At 36.0% G+C, this 25,689-nt stretch overlaps 1 protein-coding gene across 1 annotated transcript in view; it reads right to left on the bottom strand.

The window, feature by feature from the left end:
* Positions 1 to 743: 743 nt before the first annotated feature.
* Positions 744 to 25,689, bottom strand: part of CDC40 (cell division cycle 40) — a gene marked incomplete at its 5' end in the record, with an annotated part of 54,957 nt that continues 30,011 nt past the window's right edge. Inside the window, 12 exons of the mRNA XM_082856069.1 lie at positions 744 to 2,654; positions 3,654 to 3,798; positions 6,169 to 6,245; positions 10,892 to 11,025; positions 11,269 to 11,384; positions 12,948 to 13,049; positions 15,271 to 15,316; positions 17,934 to 18,008; positions 18,838 to 18,977; positions 20,516 to 20,612; positions 21,715 to 21,854; positions 24,155 to 24,238. Coding sequence (XP_082712195.1) covers positions 2,477 to 2,654; positions 3,654 to 3,798; positions 6,169 to 6,245; positions 10,892 to 11,025; positions 11,269 to 11,384; positions 12,948 to 13,049; positions 15,271 to 15,316; positions 17,934 to 18,008; positions 18,838 to 18,977; positions 20,516 to 20,612; positions 21,715 to 21,854; positions 24,155 to 24,238 — 1,334 coding nt within the window. The 3' untranslated portion in view covers positions 744 to 2,476. The remainder of the gene's footprint in view (positions 2,655 to 3,653; positions 3,799 to 6,168; positions 6,246 to 10,891; positions 11,026 to 11,268; positions 11,385 to 12,947; positions 13,050 to 15,270; positions 15,317 to 17,933; positions 18,009 to 18,837; positions 18,978 to 20,515; positions 20,613 to 21,714; positions 21,855 to 24,154; positions 24,239 to 25,689) is intronic.

The following is a 25,689-nucleotide window of genomic DNA, read 5'->3' on the forward strand; positions in this document are numbered from 1 at the left end:
TCTTACAGCTACCATCCAAGGGTTTGCTATTTCATTGTCCATGTTTTCTTCCAGGTAATTAATAAACATGCTGAGGACATGAACCAGCCTCACAATGTATCCTCAAAAATCACTCTATACTGTTCTACTTAGAGAAGTGCCTGTTTGAGGCTACGCCCTGTTCCTTATCTTAAAACGGGCTCCCTATTTAGGACAACATATTCTCAGCCTGTGCTTCAGTATTGAAATATTCATTAAACCTTCACTAAAGCATCACTTTTATTCTAACTTTTAGGAAGGAAATCTGTCCTGGGTGTGACAAAAGGGTTGCAGTGAGGAAAAGGAGCCAGATGGTAACCACTTAATTCCAGTCACAACATAATCTGTAAACTTTCTTATGCTGGAAAAGAACCCCACTCATTTGTGTACTCTAAAGTGGATGCAATCATGACTCAGTGGCACCAAGTGGATAAATATGGACTGTGTTAAACTTAATCTATGTGCTCTGAGGACACTGCCCTGTATTTTTGTCATTTATTTAGAATAAACCCATTAATATACTATACTCACCTTTAAAGCATCATTTCTCCCCAGAAAATCAAAATGACCCATTTAAAATATGCAAATGGTTTAACGTGGTGTCTCAGAGTTAAGACTTAAAAGGAGACTAAGAACAAAAATTTTGATAACACTTTCTACAAAAGTGCTTTATTTAAAAATAGTCTTTTAAAAAAAAGCGACAACTTTTATATACAGTTCCTTAGTTTAGAAACAGTTAAAAACACAATAAAGTAAACCCATATTTTGAAATTATGATTTGTAACATACACAGTACTGGTGCTGAACAAGATAGTTCAAATGTATGATTAACTTTTTGTCCCATCATATTTCAGTAATTCACATTTGTTAAAACCAGTGGTTGGGACTAAAGAAAAGCTCCTGTCTGAATTTTTTCCTCTCCAGGAAATGGTAGGCACCCTTCCCAGCAGATAAAGAAATAGAAATAACAGCAGCCAGGCAGTGTATTCTTACTTCTTTGAGTGCCTGTGTGTCCAAAAATACATCTCTACCACTTTTATTCTCTTTTTCTATTTTCTTCTTTGAAATTTATTTATATGTGGCTATAGCACCTGGTCATCTATACCAGGTCTTTTTAAATTTAATGTTTAAAAATGGAAGTTCTAAAGGTATGGAGCATGAACTGCTCTTGATAGCACAGGACTCAGAGCTAATAATGATGTTCCTAGGATATCAACACTCAACATGATTCTGGTCTCCAAGTCAACACTCTGAGCAGCTATGAACCAATCTTTTACAGCATGGTATTGAAATATTTCACACTACATTCAAACATCTAACATAGATTTGTAAAAAAACAGGAGAAATGTCTTGTCAAACTAAAGTGCTCTTGGTTACTATATTTAAGAGGCTATCTTGATTTCACAATCTGAAGTTGAAAAAAAATTTTTTTAACCAATCACAGTCCCTGCTTCTCAAACTGGGAAACCTAGCCATCTTTCTGGAGTGTCAATTTTACCCAAAGATTTGGAAAGAAGTTTAAAATTTTTCTAATCTTAAAAAGTTTTATTGAATATATTCATAAGAAGAATCAGATTAATTTTAATAGATAAAATATACAGCTTCAAAGAAATTACAAGTTGACATTTTGAACTATGTCCTCACATCCAATCTCCTATGAGGAGTATTTCAGTAGTAACAACAGTGAAGAGGTGAGTGACCTAGGAGACCCTGATTTTTGAAAGTGTAGCCAGGTCTTTATTGGACAGTAAATACAAATACAGTTCAAAGTCTTGATTCATCCTCTTGAGTTCCATCTTCAAAAATAATGTAATTCTCTAATTATATACAATCCTGTCTATACTGATCAGGAAGAAAGTCAAGGAAAGAACTCTGGACTGATTTTTATTTTACACTGTTTAATAATTAGAGGAATGCTGCAGTCAGAGAACATTGCTGGCTTACAACTAAACAGACACAACATATGTCATAAAAAATAGTGGAACTCGTGAATCCGAAAGATTAGAACTTGACCCACTGAAAATAATGGGAATAGTAACTGTGGGTGGTTTTATCCTTCTTTCAGATTCACATTAAATTATACCATCCCTGTTCTTCCCTTTTTGTTGAAGAGGTAATCCACTAGGGATTCCTTCTTAGCTCTAAAGGGATCCTTTCAGTACGTCATGGGAGTAAACCCAAACTGCCTGCCAAAAATAACTACTTGTCAAATATAAAGTTAATGGTCATTCTCTGTATAAATAACATCTATAAAGAACAAAATGAAGTTGCCAATGAAATTATATGAGCCAAATTTACAAAGTTTTTTTCTCTTAAAACAATGGTTCAACTTCATAAGGCCACGTAAGAAAATCATAATCTGTAAATCAAGTTGTCATTTAACACATTTAATAATTAAATATAGTTAAATATGATATTGGATCAAAAATGATCCCAGATAGTATAAGGATTAATCCCATTAATCCCACAATTTAATGAGACCATCCCAACCACAAGTTATGACTTTAGATGTTTCATGAGGATGCCACACTGCACCTATACACACTTTATCATGAGCTTTGAATCTACTGTAGAGTTTTGTGGTCTTCCAGTCCCAGATGTTTAATTTTCCATTTCCATCTCCTGAAATCACATAGCTATAATGAGAAGAAAAATAAATTCAAATTATTCAAACACCTTCAACTGGTAAAGTGGGTGAGGAACAGAGAAATAATTTATCTTTTCACCTTAACGTAAAAAAATCACTGTGATTATATAATACTTAGAATAATAAGGTAGAGTATAAAGCAGTCTATAATTTAAACTTCTATCAGAAAACCTCCCCACTGAGTGACCAATCTAAGAGTGAAAAATTATTTTTAACTTGGAAGATTGGGAGAGCCAGGGGCCACAGTGAATGCGGTATCACAATCACTCTCTAGACAGTCAGAAACAGTGTAAGGGAACCAATTTCATACAGAGCCAGCAAACACATGTAGACCCATTCAACTATAGTGGACTCTACCACCTTCATAATTATTTTTGGCTCCAACAGCTTCTGAATATATACAAGATTCACTCAGAGGTAGGAGTCTAAATCCCAATTACCAGGCTAAACATACAAGTTTATAGGGATTTCTAAATTAGTGATACCCACACATTTTAGCTAACAATAGGGGAATGAATGCAGAGTTTCACTCTTAGGAAGGCTATAGGCTTCAGAAATCTAGTGTGACCAGAAGATGCATTTGAGGTTTCAGCACAGAAAAGCTGTAGTGAAACTGTTAACTTCAACCCTGCAATACAGGATTAATTCTTCTGGTGCTCATTCAATCACAGCAATATAGAGATTACAGTCCTTCCAGCCTTGCTTAGAAACGCAGAAAGAAAGTAGGACATAGCCTATAAAGACAGGGATTCATTATGTGGTTAAAGGGCACAGAACTAAACAATATAAAGAGACAGACTAAAGAACTTAAAAAAAAGCCAAATGTAGCTGTCTTAATTTGTTCTTGCCTTTTATCTGGCATTTTGACAATCTGAACAATTCTCATACAATTACATATATAAAAGTGATTTGTACAGTGTTATTTGTACAGCAGTAGTTTATATCATTATATATGAATACAGGAATACATGAGAAGGTTTAAACTTACCTCATGTCTGGTGAAAAGTCTACCTGACAAGCATAGCCTGCTACCATATGGCCCTTAAAAATTTTTTTCTTATTTAATCTAAATCTGTTCTGTGCTCCAAAAATTAAGATTTGGTTGTCCATTGACTGGCACGCTAGCCATTTCCCTGTAAATTCAATAAATGAGACATTTTAGAGGAAGACTGAAAATTTTAAAAAGACTTTATTTAAATATGTTCAATCATTAATATTATTTTATTCCCAACTACTTCATAATAGTAGGAAAATTAATTTACCATACCACCTGTAAAGTGTTACAGATTTGTTGCTGGTGAGAGGTATTTATAAAGTAATGGATTTTGCTTATACAATCTTATATCATTTAGCACTTTTCCTATAAAAGCTTTTTTGTTTAAATTAGGATATACAAAAACTCTGAGTTTAGCGTTAATAAAACTAAATTTTATGAAATGAAATTAATTTGTAGTAAGTATAAACAATAGAACCATGGAGAGAAAGAGACTTATTTATGTTAATTATGGAAAGAGGAAGGATAAACTCCAGGTGAGAAAACCTAGGATTATTAAATAAAACTGTACAAAGAAAGATATGACTAAAAAAATTCTAGTAACTGTTGTTGTGGGCCACACTTGTTTTTAAAAAAATTTTTTATTGAAGTATAGTTGATTTCCAATGTTGTGTTTAATTTCTGTTGTATAGCAAAGTGACTCAGTTATACAGATATATATTCTTTTTATATTCTTTTCTATTCTGGTTTATCACAGGATATTGAATATAGTTCCCAGTGCTATACAGTAGGACCTTGTTGTTTATCCATTTTGTATATAATAGTTTGCATCTGCTCATCCCAGATTCCCAGTTCCCCCTCCCCCACCTCCCCTCCCCCCTCCCCTGGCCACCACAAGTCTGTTCTCTGTGTTAAGTCTGTTTCTGTTTCATAGATATGTTCATTTGTGTTGTATCTTAGATTCCACATATAAGTGAAATCATATGGTGTTCGTCTTTCTCTTTCTGGCTTACTCCACTTAGTATGATAATCTCTAGGTCCATCCATTGTGCTGTAAATGGCATTATTTCATTCTTTTCTATGGCTGAGTAGTATTCCATTGTATATATGTACCACATCTTCTTTATCCATTTATCTGTCAGTCGACATTTAGGTCGTTTCCATGTCTTGGCTATTGTAAATAGTGCTGCTATGAACTAAGGGTGCATGTATCTTTTCGAATTATAGTTTTCTCTGGTTAAATGCCCAGGAATGGGATTGCTGAATCATATGGCAACTCTATTTTTAGTTTTTTGAGGAACCTCCATACTGTTTTCCTTAGTGGCTACAGCAAGTTACACAGTATAAGAGGGTTCCCTTTTCTCCACACCTTCTCTAGCATTTATTATTTGTAGACTTTTTAAAGACAGCCATTCTGACTGGTGTGAGGTGGTACCTCATTGTAGTTTTGGTTTGCATTTCTCTAATTAGCAATGATGAGCATCTTTTCATGTGCCTACTGGCCATCTGTATGTCTTCTTTGGATGAATGTCTATTTAGGTCTTCTGCCCATTTTTCAATTTGGGCCACCTTGCTTTTATCTACCCAGGATTCACCAAAGCCACTAGAGTCTTAACTGCAGTATCTTTACATCCCATATATTTGTAAACATGATTAACTAAGGGATGACTCTAACAGTGCTCACAGTCTGACTGGGTAAATGGCCTTGTTCAAGATGGGCACAGTATTTATAATGGATGGTTTAAAAATACACTATATAAAATTCAGGTGCACAGTGACAAATGTGACTGTATACAATATAGTGATTATCAGAACAGCACCCAGTGAGGTTGCTCTTCTCATAAAAATCATAGGGCATTTGACAAATGTCACTGATTTGCCTGTGGCAGATGCCCCAACTAGAAAAGCAAACTCTTTCTTGTCCCCTCTTCCTTGCTCTATACTCACAGTAGCTACCGAGTTCACAATGCTGCCCAAATATCAGATCCTCCACTTTAATATCGTCATGTAGAATTATATCAGTATTATCTGTAGTACTTGTACTTAAAAGGCAATGAATTATTAAATAGAAAATGGTATTAGACTTATCTTTCTAATTTTTGCCTGAAAAAATCTTTTACAGTAAATTGCTAAGGTGTTCTCTATGAGGAACCAGAACAAAATTTCCTTTTCTCTGAAAGAAAAAGAGCTCACAATAAATCACTGAGCTGTTGAACATGATTCTGTTGGAAGGATAATTACATATAAAAAAACAAATCCTGATTCTCAGATGGAAATCCTTAGATGCTCGGGCAATGTTAGTTGCAAATCATCATTTCTTTTATATTTACCTTTTAAAAATAACAAGAGAATGGGTGAGGTGACTCACACATGAAAACCAGTGATTATTTCTAATATTGAAAAGATTTCCTTATATAAGTATGGCACTGTGACAGACTTCCCCTAGGAGGGAATGGCCAAGGCCCTTTTGAAAACAGAGCTCATTTAAAAACACTATCTACTAACTTACCATTTGGAGACAAAGTCACTGCAGGCATTGAGTGCATGCTGGGTTCTGCTATATACTTGAAATCCACAGGGATATCCCTAAAAATTAAAAATAGCATATCAGAATAGTAATTTCTAAAAGTACTTTTAGAATAATAATCTCTGAAACAAAAGAGATGCTCTTGAAATTATATATTTAATAAACCTTTCATGAAACTTCCTGGAAAAAGGAAAACCACAAAATGACATTCTATTGATTATTATAAAGCTTTTACTTTACAAATGACTTTCCATGATAATTACAAGTGTCAGTGATTTAGTTTTCTATCTCTATTTGATTTAAACTTTGGCCTTTATGTTAAAAAAAAATCTGTTACTATAAGTTCTTTAATAATGAACTCATCTAAAAATGTACCACGGTAGGCAGAAGCAAGATGTCTGAGGCAAGCCTACAGGGAAATATTCTTATTTTACCTGCCAGTCAACCATAACTTGTTACTCTGCAAGCAGGTGAGAGTGCTAAAGAGCTTTCAGCAATGCAAGCAGATAGATGGTAGGCAAAGATGTACAGGGATCTGCAAGCAGGTCGAGCCCATCCAGATGGGTAAGGGATGGGTAAGGTAGATTAAGTGCTTGGTACCTGGTCATCTTCTGTTTTCAGCTTATTTGTAAAGTATTCCAAATGTGTACAGTTAGGAGAAAAAGCATTAAAATTTTTTTCTTGTGAGTGATACAAAAGATAAAACAAAAACAACAAAAATCCAAAATTAGTCACCTAAATCTAGACCTATCCAAAATTCTAAGTGTCTTTTCATTTTTAATATTCTCCATGATAAAAAAATTCTTTACTAATTCTGAAGGATTTTGGTCCTTCAGAGACCATGAGGCATCAGAATTGTTTTTTATAGAGTAATGTGTGGGAAATGTAATCTGATGAATAATACAGACTATAAAGCACCAATTTCAATTTCAAACCATGGTTCAAGTTCAAAGACTTTGATTAATTAGAACAATAATAATAATTTGCCTTTTAAGTAAGCATCTTCTCTAACCATCTCTATCAACCCGGAAGAAGCAGCAAATGATTGGAAAAAACTCTATCAGAGTCTTGGTTGGAGGAAAACATTTTCAGGTATAACCTGAAGAACAGTATCATTTATCAAATCTCCAACCCTTTAATACCTCTAAGGTACCAGTGAGAACTGACATTCAGAATGAATGACCCAAATGTATTGAGAAGAGCCTCAGCCTTAAAAAGGTTCAACTACTTTTCCCTTCTCATTATTAGTGGCTGATAATTTTATAACATGAATTAAAAAATAAGAGCATTTTCTAAATTAAGTTAATGATAGTTCAGGTTCATATCAATCAATGGTTTACTAAAATTTAAACAGATCCCTTACTTCAAGGACTCTTGGTGCAGTGAGCTCTATAACATGAAAAGAATCTGAACACCTGTGAACTTCATAATTGCTAGTAAAAATGCTAGGCATAGTTCTATTTAATAAACATAATACTATATTCTAATTAGAAATTATAAATCAGTATAATAAGCTAGTAACTTATGTTACAAATAATCTTCAGTCTGGAAATGAGATCAAAAAAACAAAACCTAACAAAAACCTATGAAATTTTAAAAATAAAAGATAGACATTTGTGCCAACCACTGTAAAATTTTCTTTTAAAAACATTTTAAGAAAAATAAATGCCTTTGGGAGAAAACATGCCTATAATATCTCATGAATTTAGAATTTAGGCAATTAGGATACCACAGGATGCTCAATATCTAATTACAATCTCCTGTTCTTCTTTAAAACTGTATAATAGTCTTAGTTTGTATAGTATTGTTTAAGAAAACCAAGGTTCCTTTGGGTGAACCTGGAGGGTAGGTGTTATGCTAAGTGAAATAAGTCAGACAAATACTGCATGGTATTACTTATTTGTGCAGTCTTAAAAAAAAAAAAGTCAAATTCATAAAAATAGAGAGTGGAATAGTGGCTGCCAGGGGCTGGGTGGAGGGGTGGGCAGGGAATTAGGCAAAGCTAGTAAAAGGGTACAAACTTTTATCTGTAAGATTAATAAGGTCTGAGGTTCTAGTGTATACACCATGGTGGCTATAGTTGATAATACTGTATTGCATAATTGAAATTTGCTAGGAGAGTAGAACGTAAGTGTTCTTACCAAACAAAAAAGTAAATATGTGAGGTGATGGATATATTAATTAAGGGTTAATGAATTATTTCACACCGTATACGTATATCAAATAATTATGTTGTACACTTTAAATACATTACAATTTTATTTATATCTCAGTTTTAATTATACCTCAATAAAACTGGGGAGAAAAAAAGAAAAAGAAAAATCTTTGGAGTGGCTTCCCTGGTGGCGCAGTGGTTAAGAATCTGCCTGCCAATGCAGGGGACACGGGTTCGAGCCCTGGTCTGGGGAGATCCCACTTGCTGCAGAGCAACTAAGCCTGTGTGGCACAACTACTGAGCCTGTGCTCTAGAGCCTGCGAGCCACAACTACTGAGCCTGCATGCCACAACTACTGAAGCCCGCGCGCCTACAGCCCATGCTCCATAACAAAAGAAGCCACCGCGAAGAGAAGCCCGCGCACCACAACAAAGGGTAGCCCCCGCTCGTCGCAAGTAGAGAAAGCCTGCGCTCAGCAACGAAGACCCAATGCAGCCAAAAATAAATAAATTAAATAAGTAAATTTATAAAAAAAAAACAAAAAAATCTTTGGAATCAGTTTGATCTGAGTTTGAATTCTGGCTCTTTCGTTTCTCATGGAACCTTGGGCAAATTACTTAATCTATCTCAGTTTCCTTATCTATAAAACAGGAGTAGGAAATACACCTATCTCGTAAGATTACTTGCCCATTAAATGAAATAGTTCATGTAAAATGCTTAGTGTGCCTGGGACATAGAAAGAGCTCAATAAATGTAACATCATTAATAATTATGACAATGAGTTCCTTAGATATTCAGTGCATACTACATGCCAGGCACTGTGCTGGTGTTGAAGACAGATGGAGAATTTGACTGACACAGTTCTTTCTCTCATGATTAAGAACTCGTCAGGATGCAACACTGTAAATCAACTATACTTCAAAAAAAATTAAAAATAAAAAAAGAACTCATCAGGGAAGAGAATAAATAAGCAAGAACGAAAAAGCTGTGAGAAGCAAAGGGTTGTCTGTGGGATAATAGAGAAGATGCCTAATCTCATGTGAGGATTGGTTAGGAAGGCTCTAATAGCAAGTGAGAATTAAACTAAAATCTACAGGATGTCATCATTTATAATGAAACAGTATCATGAGTCTTAGGAGTATTTTTTAAGCTCTGAGAAGGAAAAAAAAGAAACATGATCATTTAATCAAAATATTTTACTGACCGATGCTCTAATTTAGAAGACATACACAAGTGTTCTAAAAGCCCTGTAACTGGTGCATCATTCAAACATTTACCAATTTCTTTTATACTACTTCACATTTTCAAATGGAGCCAAAAATATCTGATAGAAACACCTGAAAGTTTAAGTATAATCAAACTGTTACAGTACATAAAACAAAACAGCTATATGTACACTAAACTATCTAGCTTGTTGTGCAAATGGTCTATATGGCTCATATAAAACTATATCCTTATCAGGTCCTCTGCATGTAACATCATTTCTGAAGTAGAAGAGATCTTAGTTATGAGATAGTCTCAAACCATGGACATTAAGAATGATGTTAAGACTATGTATAAAGTACAGTCAACTCTCCATTAATTGGGGGTAATTTGGAGGGGTATACTGGTGATGGGAGAAACAGCAGTTAAATTACATTAAATCTTCAATTACCCAAACTGTCCTGACAATGGTTAGGGACGTGCTCAGGTCCCCAAACAGACTCAGTTTCAGGAGGAAACTACTGCCTGTAGTTCAAGGCTTCTCACTTCCTACAGCTGAACAACTTCTGGGGGTAGGGAGATAGTTTCTAGTCCCCGCAAGGCTGTAACCACAGTTGAGTTGTGCCTTATAATTGACTGTCAAAACAAGCTGGGTTCCAACCAAACATTAACTCTAACAAAAAGATTATTATGCATTGCTTTGAAAATCAACTATAAAACATGATCTATGATAGATACTTAGTGAAATTAGCTTTAGTATTTCTTGACTTTAGAAAAGAGACTTTAGAAAAGTCTCTAGGAAAGCAAAATTAAGCAATATATTCTGATTATACTCTACAAATAAAACATTATGGGCTATGAACAGCAGGACACAGGGGTGATGACATGGGGCAATTTTCAGTACTGAATAATCAAAATGCAGACATTTAAAAAATTGAGATTTAAAAAATATTTTCTTTGGGTTGGTTCTAAGGCTAGGATGTTATGCTCAATCCCTAGCATAAGCAACACAGTCTATACATGTGTGACCCCTACTTTTCGTCAGTCATTTTGCAAAGATGAATAAGATACCTAATAAAGAATGTAAGATGGCACTATATAAGCTTTTTTACTAGTGCAAGAAAAAGGACTCAAAATACATATTCTTTAGAAAGATTATCTAAAGACTATGAAAAGTAGCATGTTTAAATTTTTATTTTCATATTCTGGATACCTAAATAGTTAAACCAGTTTGACTGACAGGCCAGAGATCACAGTTGTGAAAATATTCAAATTGAAAGCCTTTCACTACAAAATTTTAAATTGTTTGCTTTATATTAATTAGATTTTCTACTGATAAAAACTCACCATTCCCAAACTCTTAGGCTCTTATCATCAGATGTGCTCACAAATCTCCTATTCTCATCAACAAAAACAATGGTGTTGACAGCTCCCAAATGCCGATCATATTCCTGTACAATTTCTCCACTTCGAATGTCCCACTGTATATCAAATAAGAGAAATGGCAAAGAGCAGATTTATGAAAAGAAAGATCATAACTGTGGAAAATGGAGAAGGAAAAAAGATCTCCAAAATCGTGTTTTTATAGATTTACTGCTTCCAAGACTAGAGCATCAGCACTCCCTAGAAGTAGCAAACATTAAACAAGTTAATATTCCTTATTCTAGCCCCTCATATAGTGTAAAGCTCAGGAATCTTAATAAAAATATTGTGAAAAGACTTACTTGCACAATCTTTTTATCAGACATCCCAGCCACAAAGAGATTTTGCTTATCTTCATCAGGATTAAATTTGACACAATAGGGTACTTTTCGGTTTGTAAATCTTGATATACACTGTCCTAAAACCAAACACCCAAGTTAAAGTAGGTAAAATAAATTTGACCATTTAAAGATAACCCTGGGATTAAGATCTAGAGATCATTTGCTAATAAATTTTGAGGAATGGCAACCTGCTTGTTCTTTACTGTAAACTACATTGTTCCTTTTTAAGGATTTTTAATGATTAAAAATAGTATATTCAAGGGGCTTCCCTGGTGGCGCAGTGGTTGAGAGTCCACCTGCCAATGCAGGGGACACGGGTTCGTGCCCTGGTCCGGGAAAATCCCACATGCCGCGGAGCGGCTGGGCCCGTGAGCCATGGCCGCTGAGCCTGCGCATCCGGAGCCTGTACTCCGCAAAGGGAGAGGCCACAACAGTGAGAGGCCCGCGTACAGCAAAAAAAAAAAAAAAAGTATATTCAAAAGTATCTGTATCATCAATTGCAGAGTAGATAAAGTTCTCCAAGTGATTACAATATGCAGCTAGAGGGGCTTCCCTGGTGGCGCAGTGGTTGAGAATCCGCCTGCCAATGCAGGGGACACGGGTTCGAGCCCTGGTCCGGGGGGATCCCACATGCCACGGAGCAACTAAACCCGTGTGCCACAACTGCTGAGCCTGCGCTCTGGAGCCTGCGAGCCACAGCTACTGAAGCCCACGTGCCTAGAGCCTGTGCTCTGCAGCGGGAGAGGCCACCGCAATGAGAGGCCCGCTCACTGCAGCTAGGGAAGGCCCGCATGCAGCGGCAAAGACCCAGTGCAGCCAAAAATTAAATAAATGAATGAATGAATAAATTTATAAAAAAAAATGCAGCTAGAGTTGAGGACCACTGCCAAAGAGGTTAAGAGTATGGGCTTTGGCATTACAGAGACCTTGGTTTGAACCCAATTCGACCATTACTAGCTGTGTGACCCTAGAAAAGTTACCTCTTAAGCCTCAGTTTCCTCATCTATAACAGTAATAGTATTTAATCTCATAGTGATATTTTAAGGATTGACCAAGATACTGCAATATAAGCACTTAGTACAATGCCTGGTAGACAGTGTTCAATAACTATTACCTATTTTCTTTATCCTTACAACTCAGTAGGATGAAAGATGGTTGTCTAATTATATAAAATACTAGCCACAACGTGCTGATGTAATCAATATGTCTGTGAATATATAAAACCAATCTTTCCATGGAAGTTTAGACCTACATTTTAACCAATTGGGGCAATTAAATTTAATTCTGCTCATCAGTTATTTATTGTGCTTCTATGTTGTGCAATGCAGTGTGCTAGGTTATGTAGGGGAACAAAAAGATCAATTAAATAGTCTACGGAAATTTTTAAATTTCCTTGTCTATCAATATATTTGCTTTATAAATTGTAAATATTTGGTGGAAAAGAAATTTCATAGTAAAAGAGCTACTTATATAGCTGAGTTTCAACTCTACAAACATTTTGTGATATTAGCTGATAGTCAATGATATGAGAATCAGCAGTTAGGGAAGTTACCATTTTACCACAGAAGACCACTCACATTGTTTCATTTAAAAACACTAATTTATAAGGTAAATAGATGTTAGTATAAGTGAGCTCTTACCTGTCTCAGTGTCCCAGAGCTTCAGATACCTGTCATAAGCGGCACTGAGGAACTGTGTTCCTGCAGTATTAAAGCAGATGTCCCTAACAGCTTTACTGTGACCTAAAGGCAGAGACAATAGAAATGGAGGTGAGGTGAAGTATGTTCTTTTAAAATATAAGCACCATAAGAGAAACAGCATTAAACAGTATTTTTCAAGCCATGCTGTGAGTCAAAATCACTGGAACCCCACATGCTGATTTACTGACTCAGAATATGTTATGTGTGGGCTTGGGAATGTAGGTGGTTTTTTTCCCCTTTGAAAAGCTCCTCTGGTGATTCTGATGCATAAAATTTAGGTAAGAACCAAAAGAAAAGATGTAACTTTGTTTTAAAAAGTCTCTCATGCACTCTCTTAATATGTTATACATACAGCTGATGACTAAACAGTCAAAAGAATTTAAGGAAACGTAATAGTCCTGTTATTGCCAATGAAAGAGAAATGGCTGGTGACGTTTTGAAGGTTCACTCTGAGATTACTTGCCAAGCTGGAAGTGAAAACAAAGTGACCTAAACCTAAGGTTCATGAAGTTGTGGCCTTTGTTCAATAATTGTCTATTTCTGTGATCACATTCCCGAATTTCATAGAAATGGATTCAGAATCTCAGAGACTAAACCTTTTTGAAAACAAATATTAACTATTATTTAGTTTTAAAATGGCATTTGACAATAATGTTAAGGTGCTTTCCTTGGAAATCAATCTTGCCTGACCAGTGAATTCTTCTGAAAGTTACAGAGGCAAATAAAATATGATTAAATGAAAGCAGAAACTTTCCTACTTTTTACCATCCCACCATGACAAAGACTGCCAAGCACAATTGTGCAAAATGTGCATGGCACAAATTGTCAGCCGTACCCAGGGGTCCTGAACCGCTACCACCGATGACCTCCAGTCATGGCAATTAGGCATTCTTTTGTACAGCAGGAGTCCCAGTCAGAGCTGCTATCATCTTTCTAAGTAGGAAATTTTCAGTTTTCCACTGAAAAACTGCCAGTGCAGGGGAGACAGATGGAGATCAAATCCCCTGTGTCGCAGGAGACATTTTGTTCCCTGTACACTGCTGAGAGCCTTCCCACAAGTCTTCTTCTGGGCTGCCCTGGCATCTCGGGCCGCATTTGTGCAGTGAGGCCCTAAAATCGTAACAAAGCACTGGCAAATGGACCCCCACTTAAATCTAAAAACAAAGCCAATATAATTCACACAAATACCATTTCAATTTGGTACAGTTAAATTTCAAAACATAACTAGCCTTCACACAAAATCTGACAAAGACAATAAACTAGTATCTACCAACAAGGCTGTCCTCTTTTTGGCTTTCTTTCCTTCAAGGAATTCTCTCAACCTTATCTCTTTATCTGTTTTTGTTGCCAATTCCCAACCTCTCTGCAAAGCTCAACATCTGGCTATCTAATTGCTTACAGGACATTTTTATCTCAGTATCTCAAAGGCAGCTCAAATTCCATTAGTCTGAAATCTCATCATCTTCCTATGATGAGTAGCACCACCATTCTTCCAGCCACCTGAGAGCCACTCTAGATTCCTGCCTCACTCTTATCACTCACTTGCTAACCAAGTCCCATTGGTTTTAACTCTTTTTTTTTTAAATTTCTATCTTAAAATTTATTTTTTATTTTTACATCTTTATTGGAGTATAATTGCTTTACAATGGTGTGTTAGTTTCTGCTTTATAACAAAGTGAATCAGTTATACATATACATATGTTCCCATATCTCTTCCCTAACTCTTGTTTCTTTCCTCTCTCTCTGCTGCTTTAGTTCAGGCTCTCATTATCTCTAATCCAGACCAATGAAATAACCTTGTAAATCACTTTCTTGCCTCCAGGCCTGAACCACCAAAGCATCCTCCATACTGCCACTGTGATCTTTGTAAACTTCAAATCTGATCATGTTGCTTTCCTGCAAGAGCAGTTCAGTGGTTGGCTTCCCAAGGCCCCCAGGACAGTCTAAAGGTCTTCCATACTCTGCCCTCCTCTACTGCTTTTCTCCACTGTCATCTCTTACTATATCCCTCAGGCTAACAATTCTGAAGTATAAGTGGTTCCCTCAAAGCAGTATGCTTTCTCATTCCACTCTTGCTTTAGCTTCTGCTGCTCTCTCTTCCTAGTTCTTTGTCTACATGGGGAGACTTACCCCTCCTTCAAGACTCAGCTCAAGTCCATGAAGGCTTTCCTTCATATCAGTGTAGTAAAATTACTGTTAATGTTATTGTAGTTTAAAAAGTCTTTCCAAACAGATTTATAGCCAGAGAGAAAAGAAGTATTACCAATAAATGTTCGCAGACAGCGCCTGTCTCCATAAACCTCCCATAGCTGGAGAAAAAACAACACACAGAAACATTAAATTTAATACAAGACTTTGATAAAATGACAACTATCAATCACTAACAATAGTCGTATGCCAGCTATGTATGTGCATATCTGTGTGTGTACAGGTTATTTAACCAAAGGCATTATATATCATTAAACATATTGTTCAGTGCTGTTAGTGACTTGAACTATTTGGACTACACACATACGCATGTGCACACACATACACACACACTTTAAAGCTGAACTCTGAAATCGAGAGAACTTAGATGGAGCTTATACAGGTGGTTTTCATTTTCTTCTTGTTCTTTTCTGTATTTGATATATTTTCTATGATGAAAAGTTTCTACTTATGTAATACTATGAACTACTTTTAAAAGAATTATGTTATTAAAATGTTATTATAACATTTTGGTACTGAGAGGTTTTTTTTTTAACTTTTCTGAAGTATTAACTTATAAAAGCTGTTATGAAAATGATAATCTAGACTAAAATATAACAAGTTCATAATTCTGATCACATCTAAAGCGAATTAATACAATAGCTTTGAAACTACCTTTATTCTTGCCTGCCTCAAATCCAATCCTTGACAGTGTTGCTAATGATCTGAAATAGAAAGCATTTCCTGGCCACAGGATAAAGTCTCAGTTCCCATAGCATACCAGGAAAGGACCCTAGGTCCTGGTCCTTTGCCTTGATTGTAGTCATTCTATGCCTCTCAGATTTTAGACTCTAGCAGTCACACCACTTGCGGTTTTCAGCACATACCATGCTGATTCATTCTATTTACTCCTCTCAGACATACTCTACTCCCTATGCCCTTCCCCTGCTTACTTAGTTACCTTCCTATTGAGGTATGCTTCCTCTCTGAAACCAGAATACCTTGCATCTGCCTCTACAATGATCATTTACATCATAACGAAACAATCACCTTAAGAGCAGGGACAGTGCCTAAACAATTTTTTTAAAAATTTTATTTATCTATCTATCTTATCTATTTATTATTTATGACTGCATTTGGGTCTTTGTTCCTGCATGTGGGCTTTCTCTAGTTGCGGTGAGCAGGGCTACTCTTCGTTGCGGTATGCGGGCTTCTCATTGTGGTGGCTTCTCTTGTTGCTGAGCACAAGTTCTAGGCGTGTGGGCTTCAGTAGCTGTGGCACGCAGTCTCAGCAGTTGTGGCTCATGGGTTCTAGAGCACAGGCTCAGTAGTTGTGGCTCACAGGCTTAGTTGCTCTGCAGCATGTGGGATCTTCCCAGACCAGGGCTTGAAACCGTGTCCCCTGCATTGGCAGGAGGATTCTTAACCCCTCGCCACCAGGGAAGCCCCTAAACAATTTTTCATCCATATTTGCACATAATAGGTATCTAATAAATGTTTACAGACGTGAACAAATTAAATTCTATGCTGGTCAAACAGAAGACCTTAATCTCAATTAACATAGTCTGTATAAACTGCAAGTTAAAGGAAATAAGTCTTTTTACTCCAAACTGTTGTCCTGTCATTTTAAGCCACTAAGTTGAGGCAAATGCCTAAATGGTTGCTCTCATCAAAAAAAGGTGCCTTTATATATTGTTACTACCCATGAATTATTTACAAAGAATAAAATTTTCATGAGTCAACTTTCCAAGACTCAAGAGCACTATAGGGTTGATATTTATTGACCAGTATAATGATCTAGACACAGAAGACATAAAAAAGATAAAAACCATGCTTCCAGATTTAAGTTTTTAAAAGGCTTTCCCATATTCAAGTTGACATGTATTGGCAAGTGAGTTTTTCTACCACACATTCTACAGCTGAACATCAACTAAAGTTGGACCTTCCCAAGACTATAAAAAGTGTGAGAAGAGGCTGGGAGCAATTCTGCTACTAGCATTTAGAAGAAAAAGGGTGAATTACATTATCTGCTCTCTAAAAATGCGTTTTCTATCACATGTCCTCTCTACCTTTAAGGTACTAAGGAACAAATGAACTCAGTTACATATCTAAAACCTCTATAAAAATGCATTATTGGTGATTAAATATTTATGTGCTTAAAGCCAATGTGATTGATTATGTCCTAATCAGCTATCTAAGCTTACAAAGAGCCTAGCCAAGGGCCTCCCTGGTGGTGCAGTGGTTAGGAATCCACCTGCCAACGCAGGGGACACGCGTTCGCGCCCTGGTCCGGGAGGATCCCACATGCCACGGAGCAACTAAGCCCGTGCACCACAACTGCTGAGCCTGCGCTCTAGAGCCCGTGAGCCACAACTACTGAGCCTGTGTGCCACAACTACTGAAGCCCGTGCGCCTAGAGCCCGTGCACCGCAACAGAGAGTAGCCCCCACTCACCTCAACTCGAGAAGGCCTGCGCATAGCAACAAAGACCCAACGTGGCCAAAAAATATAAATAAAAAATTCTATTAAAAAAAAAAAAGAGCCTAGCCAATTGGACCACAAAGCCATATCTGAATCAACGTGTTTGGAAGCAGTTCATGAACTGCTGCATTCACAGGGCTTAAGAGAAAATAATTAGCCTCTAACTGCCTAACAAACCCAGATTTATCTATAATAACCGAATAGATTTAACCAAAGCACTAGCTTTGTAGCATTCCTACTCTGTTACTGAAAACTCACCTTAATTTTACAGTCCATGGAACAAGACAGCAACAAATGGCCAGAGAGAGGAAACAATCTGACTGCACTGACGCCCTGTAAAAAGGAATTAAAATTATCAGTCAGAAGCATTTGAAATCTCAGCTAAAATTAAACAGAAGGGAAAGACAGTGTATTTTTAAGCCACCTAATTTACTATTTTTCTTCATTCTAAAAATCACACCCTAGAATAACCTTCGTTAGTATTCTAAGAGCAGCCCTTTGGACGCTAAGCTTTTCAAGATTTTTTTTTAACCTTCATTACCAACTTCCTCACTCAAGGGAATTCTTGGTCAATCATGTTACTAATGCCCTCACTCCTCTTCCTTCTTTTACTCAGTACCTTTGCTCTTTGCTAAGAGCTGGAAATTATCAGTTGGAACAGTGCAGATGACAAAGAATAGTAACATCAAAATTTTCAAGTGTCTTGTCTCTGCATTAGTTTAAGAATATCATAGTGTATAAACCAGGGAGCATCTGATCTTCTTTGAAGTGTGATAACTCTAATTGCTAAGGTAAAATTATTGAGGCTTTTGTGCTAGTATCAGCCCATTACTCACTGACTTGGTGCCCAAGAGGAAGAATATTATGGCAGGAACTTGGAGGCGAAGGCCTGGGCTACCATAAGGGCATAGGACACCAAATCATGAATGCTTATGTCACGGCCCAATCAGATGACCTTGAAGACTGAGTATTCACTTGTGACTCATATGTGTTGGTACCGCCAGAGTCTGACTCCGGTTTATCTTCAGTTTGACCTCCCTGTTCTATCTTGACTTCTCTACATCTTTACTAGAAATATTGAATGTCCCACGTCAATAGCTGAAAAGTTATGCTGGTGTCACTGTTATACATTACAACAAACAAAAACAACCAATTTGCTTACCTTTGTGTGTCCGGACCACACATGAATTTGTTTTTTGGGAAGATAACACTTCTCAGGTGGCACAGGTGACCGCAGATTAACACCAACATCCTGAGGTATGTGAAGATAGGACCTGCCTTGATAGTCATACATTTCTTTAACTGAAACAAGAAGGCAAAAGAAAGCAGTGAACAAATAAAAGCCATAGTCATGAAATCTACATTCTTAAAATAATAACAAACATTTTATTCATAGGGATATCGTTGCATATCAAGGTTTTGGTAAAAATACTCCGATGATGTTAAGACCAAGAGTCAGCTAAAATTTAACTGCCTGAAATCATAGCTATTATTTACAATTAGTGGTAGTATTTTAGAATCCCTAAATATCGAGAGAATATCAGACCTTTAAATAAGCTCTTACTTCTTTATCCAGTTACACATTTTAGTGGCATATACAAGGACTCCACTGCAGTACAATTACAGCGAGAGAAGAAAAGATAATACTTGGGCCTTGTGAGTCATTGGCAAAGAATCAGAAGCAAAACAGGATAAGAAGGAAGTTAAAACAAAAATATATCAACTACCCTTTTCCCTGCTTTCCTCCTTTATGTCCTTCCAGGTTCTTTTTCCAATCTCTTTTCTACTTTCAACCCAGATTTTACAATAAAGTCACATGTGAGAATTAAATGACATAGTATATATAAAGCATTTAGTAGCATGCTGCACAGAGTAAGTACTCAATAAATGTTGGCTATTATTGTTATTATGGCCACAAGCACCACAGTACTAAATAGACTCCTTGGAGATAAAACTGGAGCTTGAGAAGCTAAACGCGACCTCGTGAAACCTATATATTTGATAAGTGATATAACATTAGAATAATCAATACTATCAGAACTGAATTATTCTTTTAGTCTGGTAGTCACTACATAATTTCCCCAATATAACTAGTTACTAATGAACCAGGTAGAGTTTAGAATATAATTTATTTTGGTGAATATGCATTTCCTTCTACAAATCAAAGTAAGTATGAGAATCTTAATCTCCAGTCCACTTACATGAAAAACAAAGTTTATTCTTTTAAAGTATAATTTAGTAACAGTTACGAACTGTGATCATACCTAGAGAGTATTTGGCTTGGGTTAAAAACAAAAGGTTAAAATGACTGGGGGAGGGCTTCCCTGGTGGCGCAGTGGTTGAGAGTCCGCCTGCCGATGCAGGGGACACGGGTTCGTGCCCCAGTCCGGAAAGATCCCACATGCTGCCGAGCGGCTGGGCCCGTGAGCCATGGCCGCTGAGCCTGCGCATCCAGAGCCTGTGCTCCGCAACGGGAGAGGCCACAACAGTGAGAGGCCCGTGTACCGCAAAAAAAAAAAAAAAAAAGACTGGGAGACTAGTTATACATCAAAAACAGTCAATTTTATCTTAGGAAAGAACAGACTGTGAACCATAATCTCCTTTATCTACCTTTAAAAAAAAATTCATTAGCACTTCAAAAAAAATCATCTGTGGCTATCTCTTTAATTAGAACATAGAAGAGGTTTGCTATAATTTCTCTGGGATGCAAACTGTCCAATATAATTCTTAATAAAATGAATTCTAGCAGCTGATTAGTAAAGGCAATACATATATTATGTGAACAGAGTAAATATCTGAAAGTTTATCATAAAAATGAGGAGGCATAAAAAATATATTACCATGTAAGATTGTCTTTTCCTCTCCAGGCTTCTCTTCTTCCTGTTTGCCTTTTTTCTGCCTCTTTGCTGTAATTTCATCCAATTCTTTTTGTTCTTCCTAAGGGAATTAAGGAGTGAACTTTTAAAATGGATGTTCTAGGACCCCATCCTGGCCAACATTGGTCATAAATTCTTTATAATGAGGCGAGGCACACTTTTTTGGTGAGGCAATAGCCGCAAGTATGTCTCCCAGGATAACAATCTCAACTCTTTGGCAGACTACAAAATGGCACTAAACACACAGTGGGTACTAGTTAATACTTCTAAACTCATTGTATACAAAACTCATCCTTCTGGGACACCTAGAAAGTAATTTGATGTATTATGCTAATTATATAAGTGAAAAAGTGAGGCAATTAGAAAATCTAGTACCAGAAAAGACAGTGAATTTTAGTAGATGATGTTCTTCAGTAAACAGCTTTTAATAGTCATAAGGATATAAGCAGTGACTACAGATTTGTGACACAACTTTTGTGGGAGAAGCAGTAAAAGCAAGGTGGGGTAGTAGTAAATCCTTATAATAACTGAGAAGTCAAAATAAATAAAGAGCAACGTATATGTATTACTGAGATAACTGGATGTGAGATACAGCTAGAATGTAAGCTTCATGAGGATGCGATTTTCTTAATCTTTTCCACTGCTATATCCCCATGACCTAGAACAGTGACTGGCTCATACAGACAGTAGGATTAGGAGGTGGAGAGGGGCAAGTAGGGTTTTATAGTTTTACTTTATAAACTTCATAATATTATGAAAAAAATAGACATACTACTTTGTTAAAATTTTATATTAATAAATAAAACCCATCATGAATTCTAAAATCATAGAAAGGTTGATTCTGTAATTACTATCTGAATATCTGGCATCAGAAAATCAGCTACCATAGCACCTTAATAGTATTATCAAGGTGATTTTTATTAAAAATTGTTCAATATTGTATTTTAATTAAAAAGTATGGAAGATAATAAATCAGAAAAATATAAACAAAAATTATTCCAAAGAAAAACAAAGGAATTATTGTATTTTCTCTATCAACTAAGGCAGAGAAATTCTGATGAGTCATTTGGTTCTCTAAGGAAACCTCAAGTTTATTAATATAGGTATCCTTCATAGAGACATAGCAGACACCTGAATTGGCAATGAAAAACATCACAGCTTACTTCTGAAGGTTTGGCTACATCTTTTTCATCCACATATTTTGCCCACGGTCCCAAGAAACCATCAATATTAGATGCATCATTTTCTTTGAATTTCTTCCTCTTTTCTATTTTCTTCTGACCAGTTTCAAACACAGTTAAACCTATATTAAAAACAAAAAAGCAGAGATCATAAATATGGATATTTTCTAAAGAAACAGCAATGTATATATTTATATATATTTATAAACACAAAATATTTAAAACACAAAATGAAACCTACATGAATCAAGATACACCAACTCATGCTATATAAAAAGAGACTCAACCGTCTGGGCAAAGCAGCTTTCTAACACTGCAATATGTTGCAAATTCTAGTATATGTGAAGGAAGAAAAGACCCAGCTATGTAATCCTGCAGTGGTACACAATCTTTTTAATTAATCACAGATCTTTATCAGTAGATTTTACCACTTTTTGAAAGAAACATAGCAATTTAACAATGCTGAATAATGATAAAGTTACCTTTGAAAGCAAGAATAAGCTAAAATTTCTCATTCAAAAGCTGAATTAGATAAAATTACATTAAATAATTAATAACTTTTCCTTGCTTCACTTGCTTCGCTGTATTGTAATGCAACAATATAAATTAAAGAATCTGGTACTTCTTCCAGGTGATCTCAATCCAAACTTGACCTCTAATACCATAAATCTTAACAGTAAGAAGAAAAGAGGAAAGAGGATGTTTCTGGTTGGGATTCTCATTTGATCAGTAGGAGGTGGCATGCTGTGTGTAGTCATTAAATTGGAAAAAGAAAGGTTTATGGGAGTCAGTCACAATTTAACTGTTAACTGAGAATCTAGCTACATAAAGATGTAGCTTGTAGAGGTCTAACAAAGAGAAAAGCTTAACCTATATTAATTCAAATCAGTTTCCTTTAAGCTGTGTTATAACAAAAGGTTGTTAAAATCCTATTTTAACAACAATCTAGCTCATAAACCAAAGGTAGCTTGATCATATAGGCTAGCGGTTCCCAACCTTTTTGGCACCAGGGACTGGTTTGTGAAAGAAAATTTTTCCATGGACCGGGGGGTGGGAGGGTGGGGATGGTTTGGGGATGATTCAAGTGCATTACATTTATTGTGCACTTTATTTCTATTATTATTACACTGTAATATATAATGAAATAATTATGCAACTCACCATAATGCAGAATCAGTGGGAGCCCTGAGCTTGTTTTCACTTGCCATTCACTGATAGGGTTTTTTTTTTTTTTTTTTTAACATCTTTATTGGGGTATAATTGCTTTACAATGGTGTGTTAGTTTCTGCTTTATAACAAAGTGAATCAGTCATACATAAACATATGTTCCCATATGTCTTCCCTGTTGCATCTCCCTCCCTCCCACCCTCCCTAACACTGATAGGGTTTTGATATGAGTCTGCAAGCAGTTGATTTATTATGGTCTCCGTGAAGTCCAACCTCTCTGCTAATGATAGTCTGTATTTGCAGCCGCTCCCCAGCACTAGCATCACTGCCTCAGCTCCATCTCAGATCACCAGGCATTAGAGTCTCATAAGGAGCGCACAACCTAGATCCCTCACATGCGCAGTTCACAGTAGGGTTCGTGCTCCTATGAGACTCTAATGCCACCGCTGACCTGACAGGAGGTGGAGCTCAGGTGGTAATGCAAGCGATGGGGAGTGACTGTAAATACAGATGAAGCTTTGCTCATTCGCCCACTGCTCACCTCCTGCTGTGCAGCCTGGTTCCTAACAGGCCACGTACCAGCACCTGTCTGTGGCCTGGGTGTTGGGGACCCCTGATATAGGCTCTAGAGTTACTAAGTGCCTTCGTACAAACAGCATACTCTTTTTCTATCGAACATTTTATGGATAAGATTCCAAGGGGCCGATGAGCTTTGTGGCAAGTTAGCATTTAGAGTATGATGCTTTGTCTTAAAATAAGTACAAAATGAATACAAGTATAAACATATGTTTTAAAACACATATTCAAACTCAGACTTCAAAGCAACCCTTGAAAGACAATCTCCACAGACATGCACGATGAGATTTTTTTCTGCTGTCTTAAAATGGAGCTTGACATTAGTGTTGAGAAATAAACTGCTAAAATCAGATATACATTAGTTTTCATTTCTTGAATGATTTCCACAGGACTGGAACTGTGCCAAGAAATCACTCCCCACCCCCCCAACCCCGCCACTACAGGTACGACTATCTTCCTTACAAGGTTGCACACCTAGTAAGTGGCAAAAGCAAGCTCCAAACTAATATTTCTATACATTGCTCTAAACTATATCCCACTATTGTCTCAACTTAAAAAAAAAAAAAAATCAAGAGATAAATTACATACTAGTTTTTCCCTACTGTCCAAAGTCAATCTACAACCAATAAGTATAGGTATATATATTTGATATTAAATATTGATATTTCAAATAAATTACCTTGATTTTTTTCCGCTTCTTCTACAGAACCAATATACTTAGTAGACACTTGATGGTTATCTAATGAAGGGTCCAAGGCATAACCTGAAAGGAGAAAAGTACAAATTACTGACTCCATTTTTTTCCATTTACAATTCATTTTGATTCTATACACATTTACTCATTTTACATTTTCCTTCCCAGATGCTGAAAATGGTCTCTTTTTTTGTTTGTTTTCTTGTGACTTTATTTCTTCCTTATGTTCTGAAAGTATTACAGCTTCCTTTATCATCAGGATGTACACACCAATAATTCTATCACAAGCAAACCAAATTTTCGATTGTAAAGTTGCTTGTGCAAGATAATTTCAAAGACCTTTCATTGTGTTGGATCTCTCTGAGCTTATCTCCAAAAGAGTTATCACTTTACTTTATCACATTCAACTGTCCACTGTTACTCTGAGGACTAATCCTTCTTTCATGAGCTATGTTTCTATTTAGAATCATTAACCCAAATCTCAGGCTGGACAATGAATGACTTCAGTAGAACAGATGAATCTAGCATATTGACATTACATTACTAAGAGCCTGTTAGGCCAAAATATCAAACTTTAGTCTTAAATTTTCTAAGAGCTTAAAAATATACATATATCATACCTTCAGGAGTTTAGAAATCTTTTTATTTTTGGTAACAGATAATGCATGGTTTAGTTTATCAAGTTATATAAACTTTTAAATAATTTAAAAAAGAAATAGTGTAAGAAGAATTACATAAAATTTAGCTATTATTTTGCAAATGCTATTCTCAGTAAAGATAGTCTTCCCTCCCAATTTAAAAATAGTATATTTCTACTTCATAAATCATTATTTATATTTCTTTGGTAAGAGCAGTAAGGATATCTATTAGCATATTTATGTACTCCTTCAGCTAGAGTGTGTAGCTACATATAAATGTAGTCTTCAGTGGTCTATGGGAACTTCAGGAAAGAAAGTCTGTATTAACTGAAATCAGTTTTTCTTCAATTGGGGGTGCTAGTATGATAAATGTTTGGTAAATCAGTTTTAGTAATAATCCAGTATATTCACAAAAGAGCTAGATCATTAAATCAGTCTATGGCCTACAACCCATGTGAACAAGCATGAAATACTACATAAGAGTACTTGCGCATTTTTTTTTAGCGGTACATTCTAGTGAATGTAGCTAACAATTAAATTTTCTTATTTATTTATTTACATTTTAATTTTCCAGCTGAAGATTAAAGGGAACTTCTTTTGGGAAAAAGAAAAAGATTTGTCATTAAACATACTTTTCAGACAAGCTAAGCACGTAGGTATTCAACTCACCCTCATAATACGCTAACACTGAGCCAACCACCTAGGTATTAGCTCATTTGCATATAGGTTTTTTTTTTAGTATTAAAATATGTTCTTGGCCTGAGGAGAGAGCTTGATGGCAGAAAGCAGCTTTGCAACCTCTGAAATCACAGGTTCAAATCCCACGAGTTATTTTATCTTTCATCTCTTTGACATAGAGAATAGTGTTTAGTGTTCTATAAA

This window comes from Leucopleurus acutus (genome assembly GCF_964270905.1).
Source record: "Leucopleurus acutus genome assembly, chromosome: 15".
NCBI classification, from domain to species: domain Eukaryota; kingdom Metazoa; phylum Chordata; class Mammalia; order Artiodactyla; family Delphinidae; genus Leucopleurus; species Leucopleurus acutus.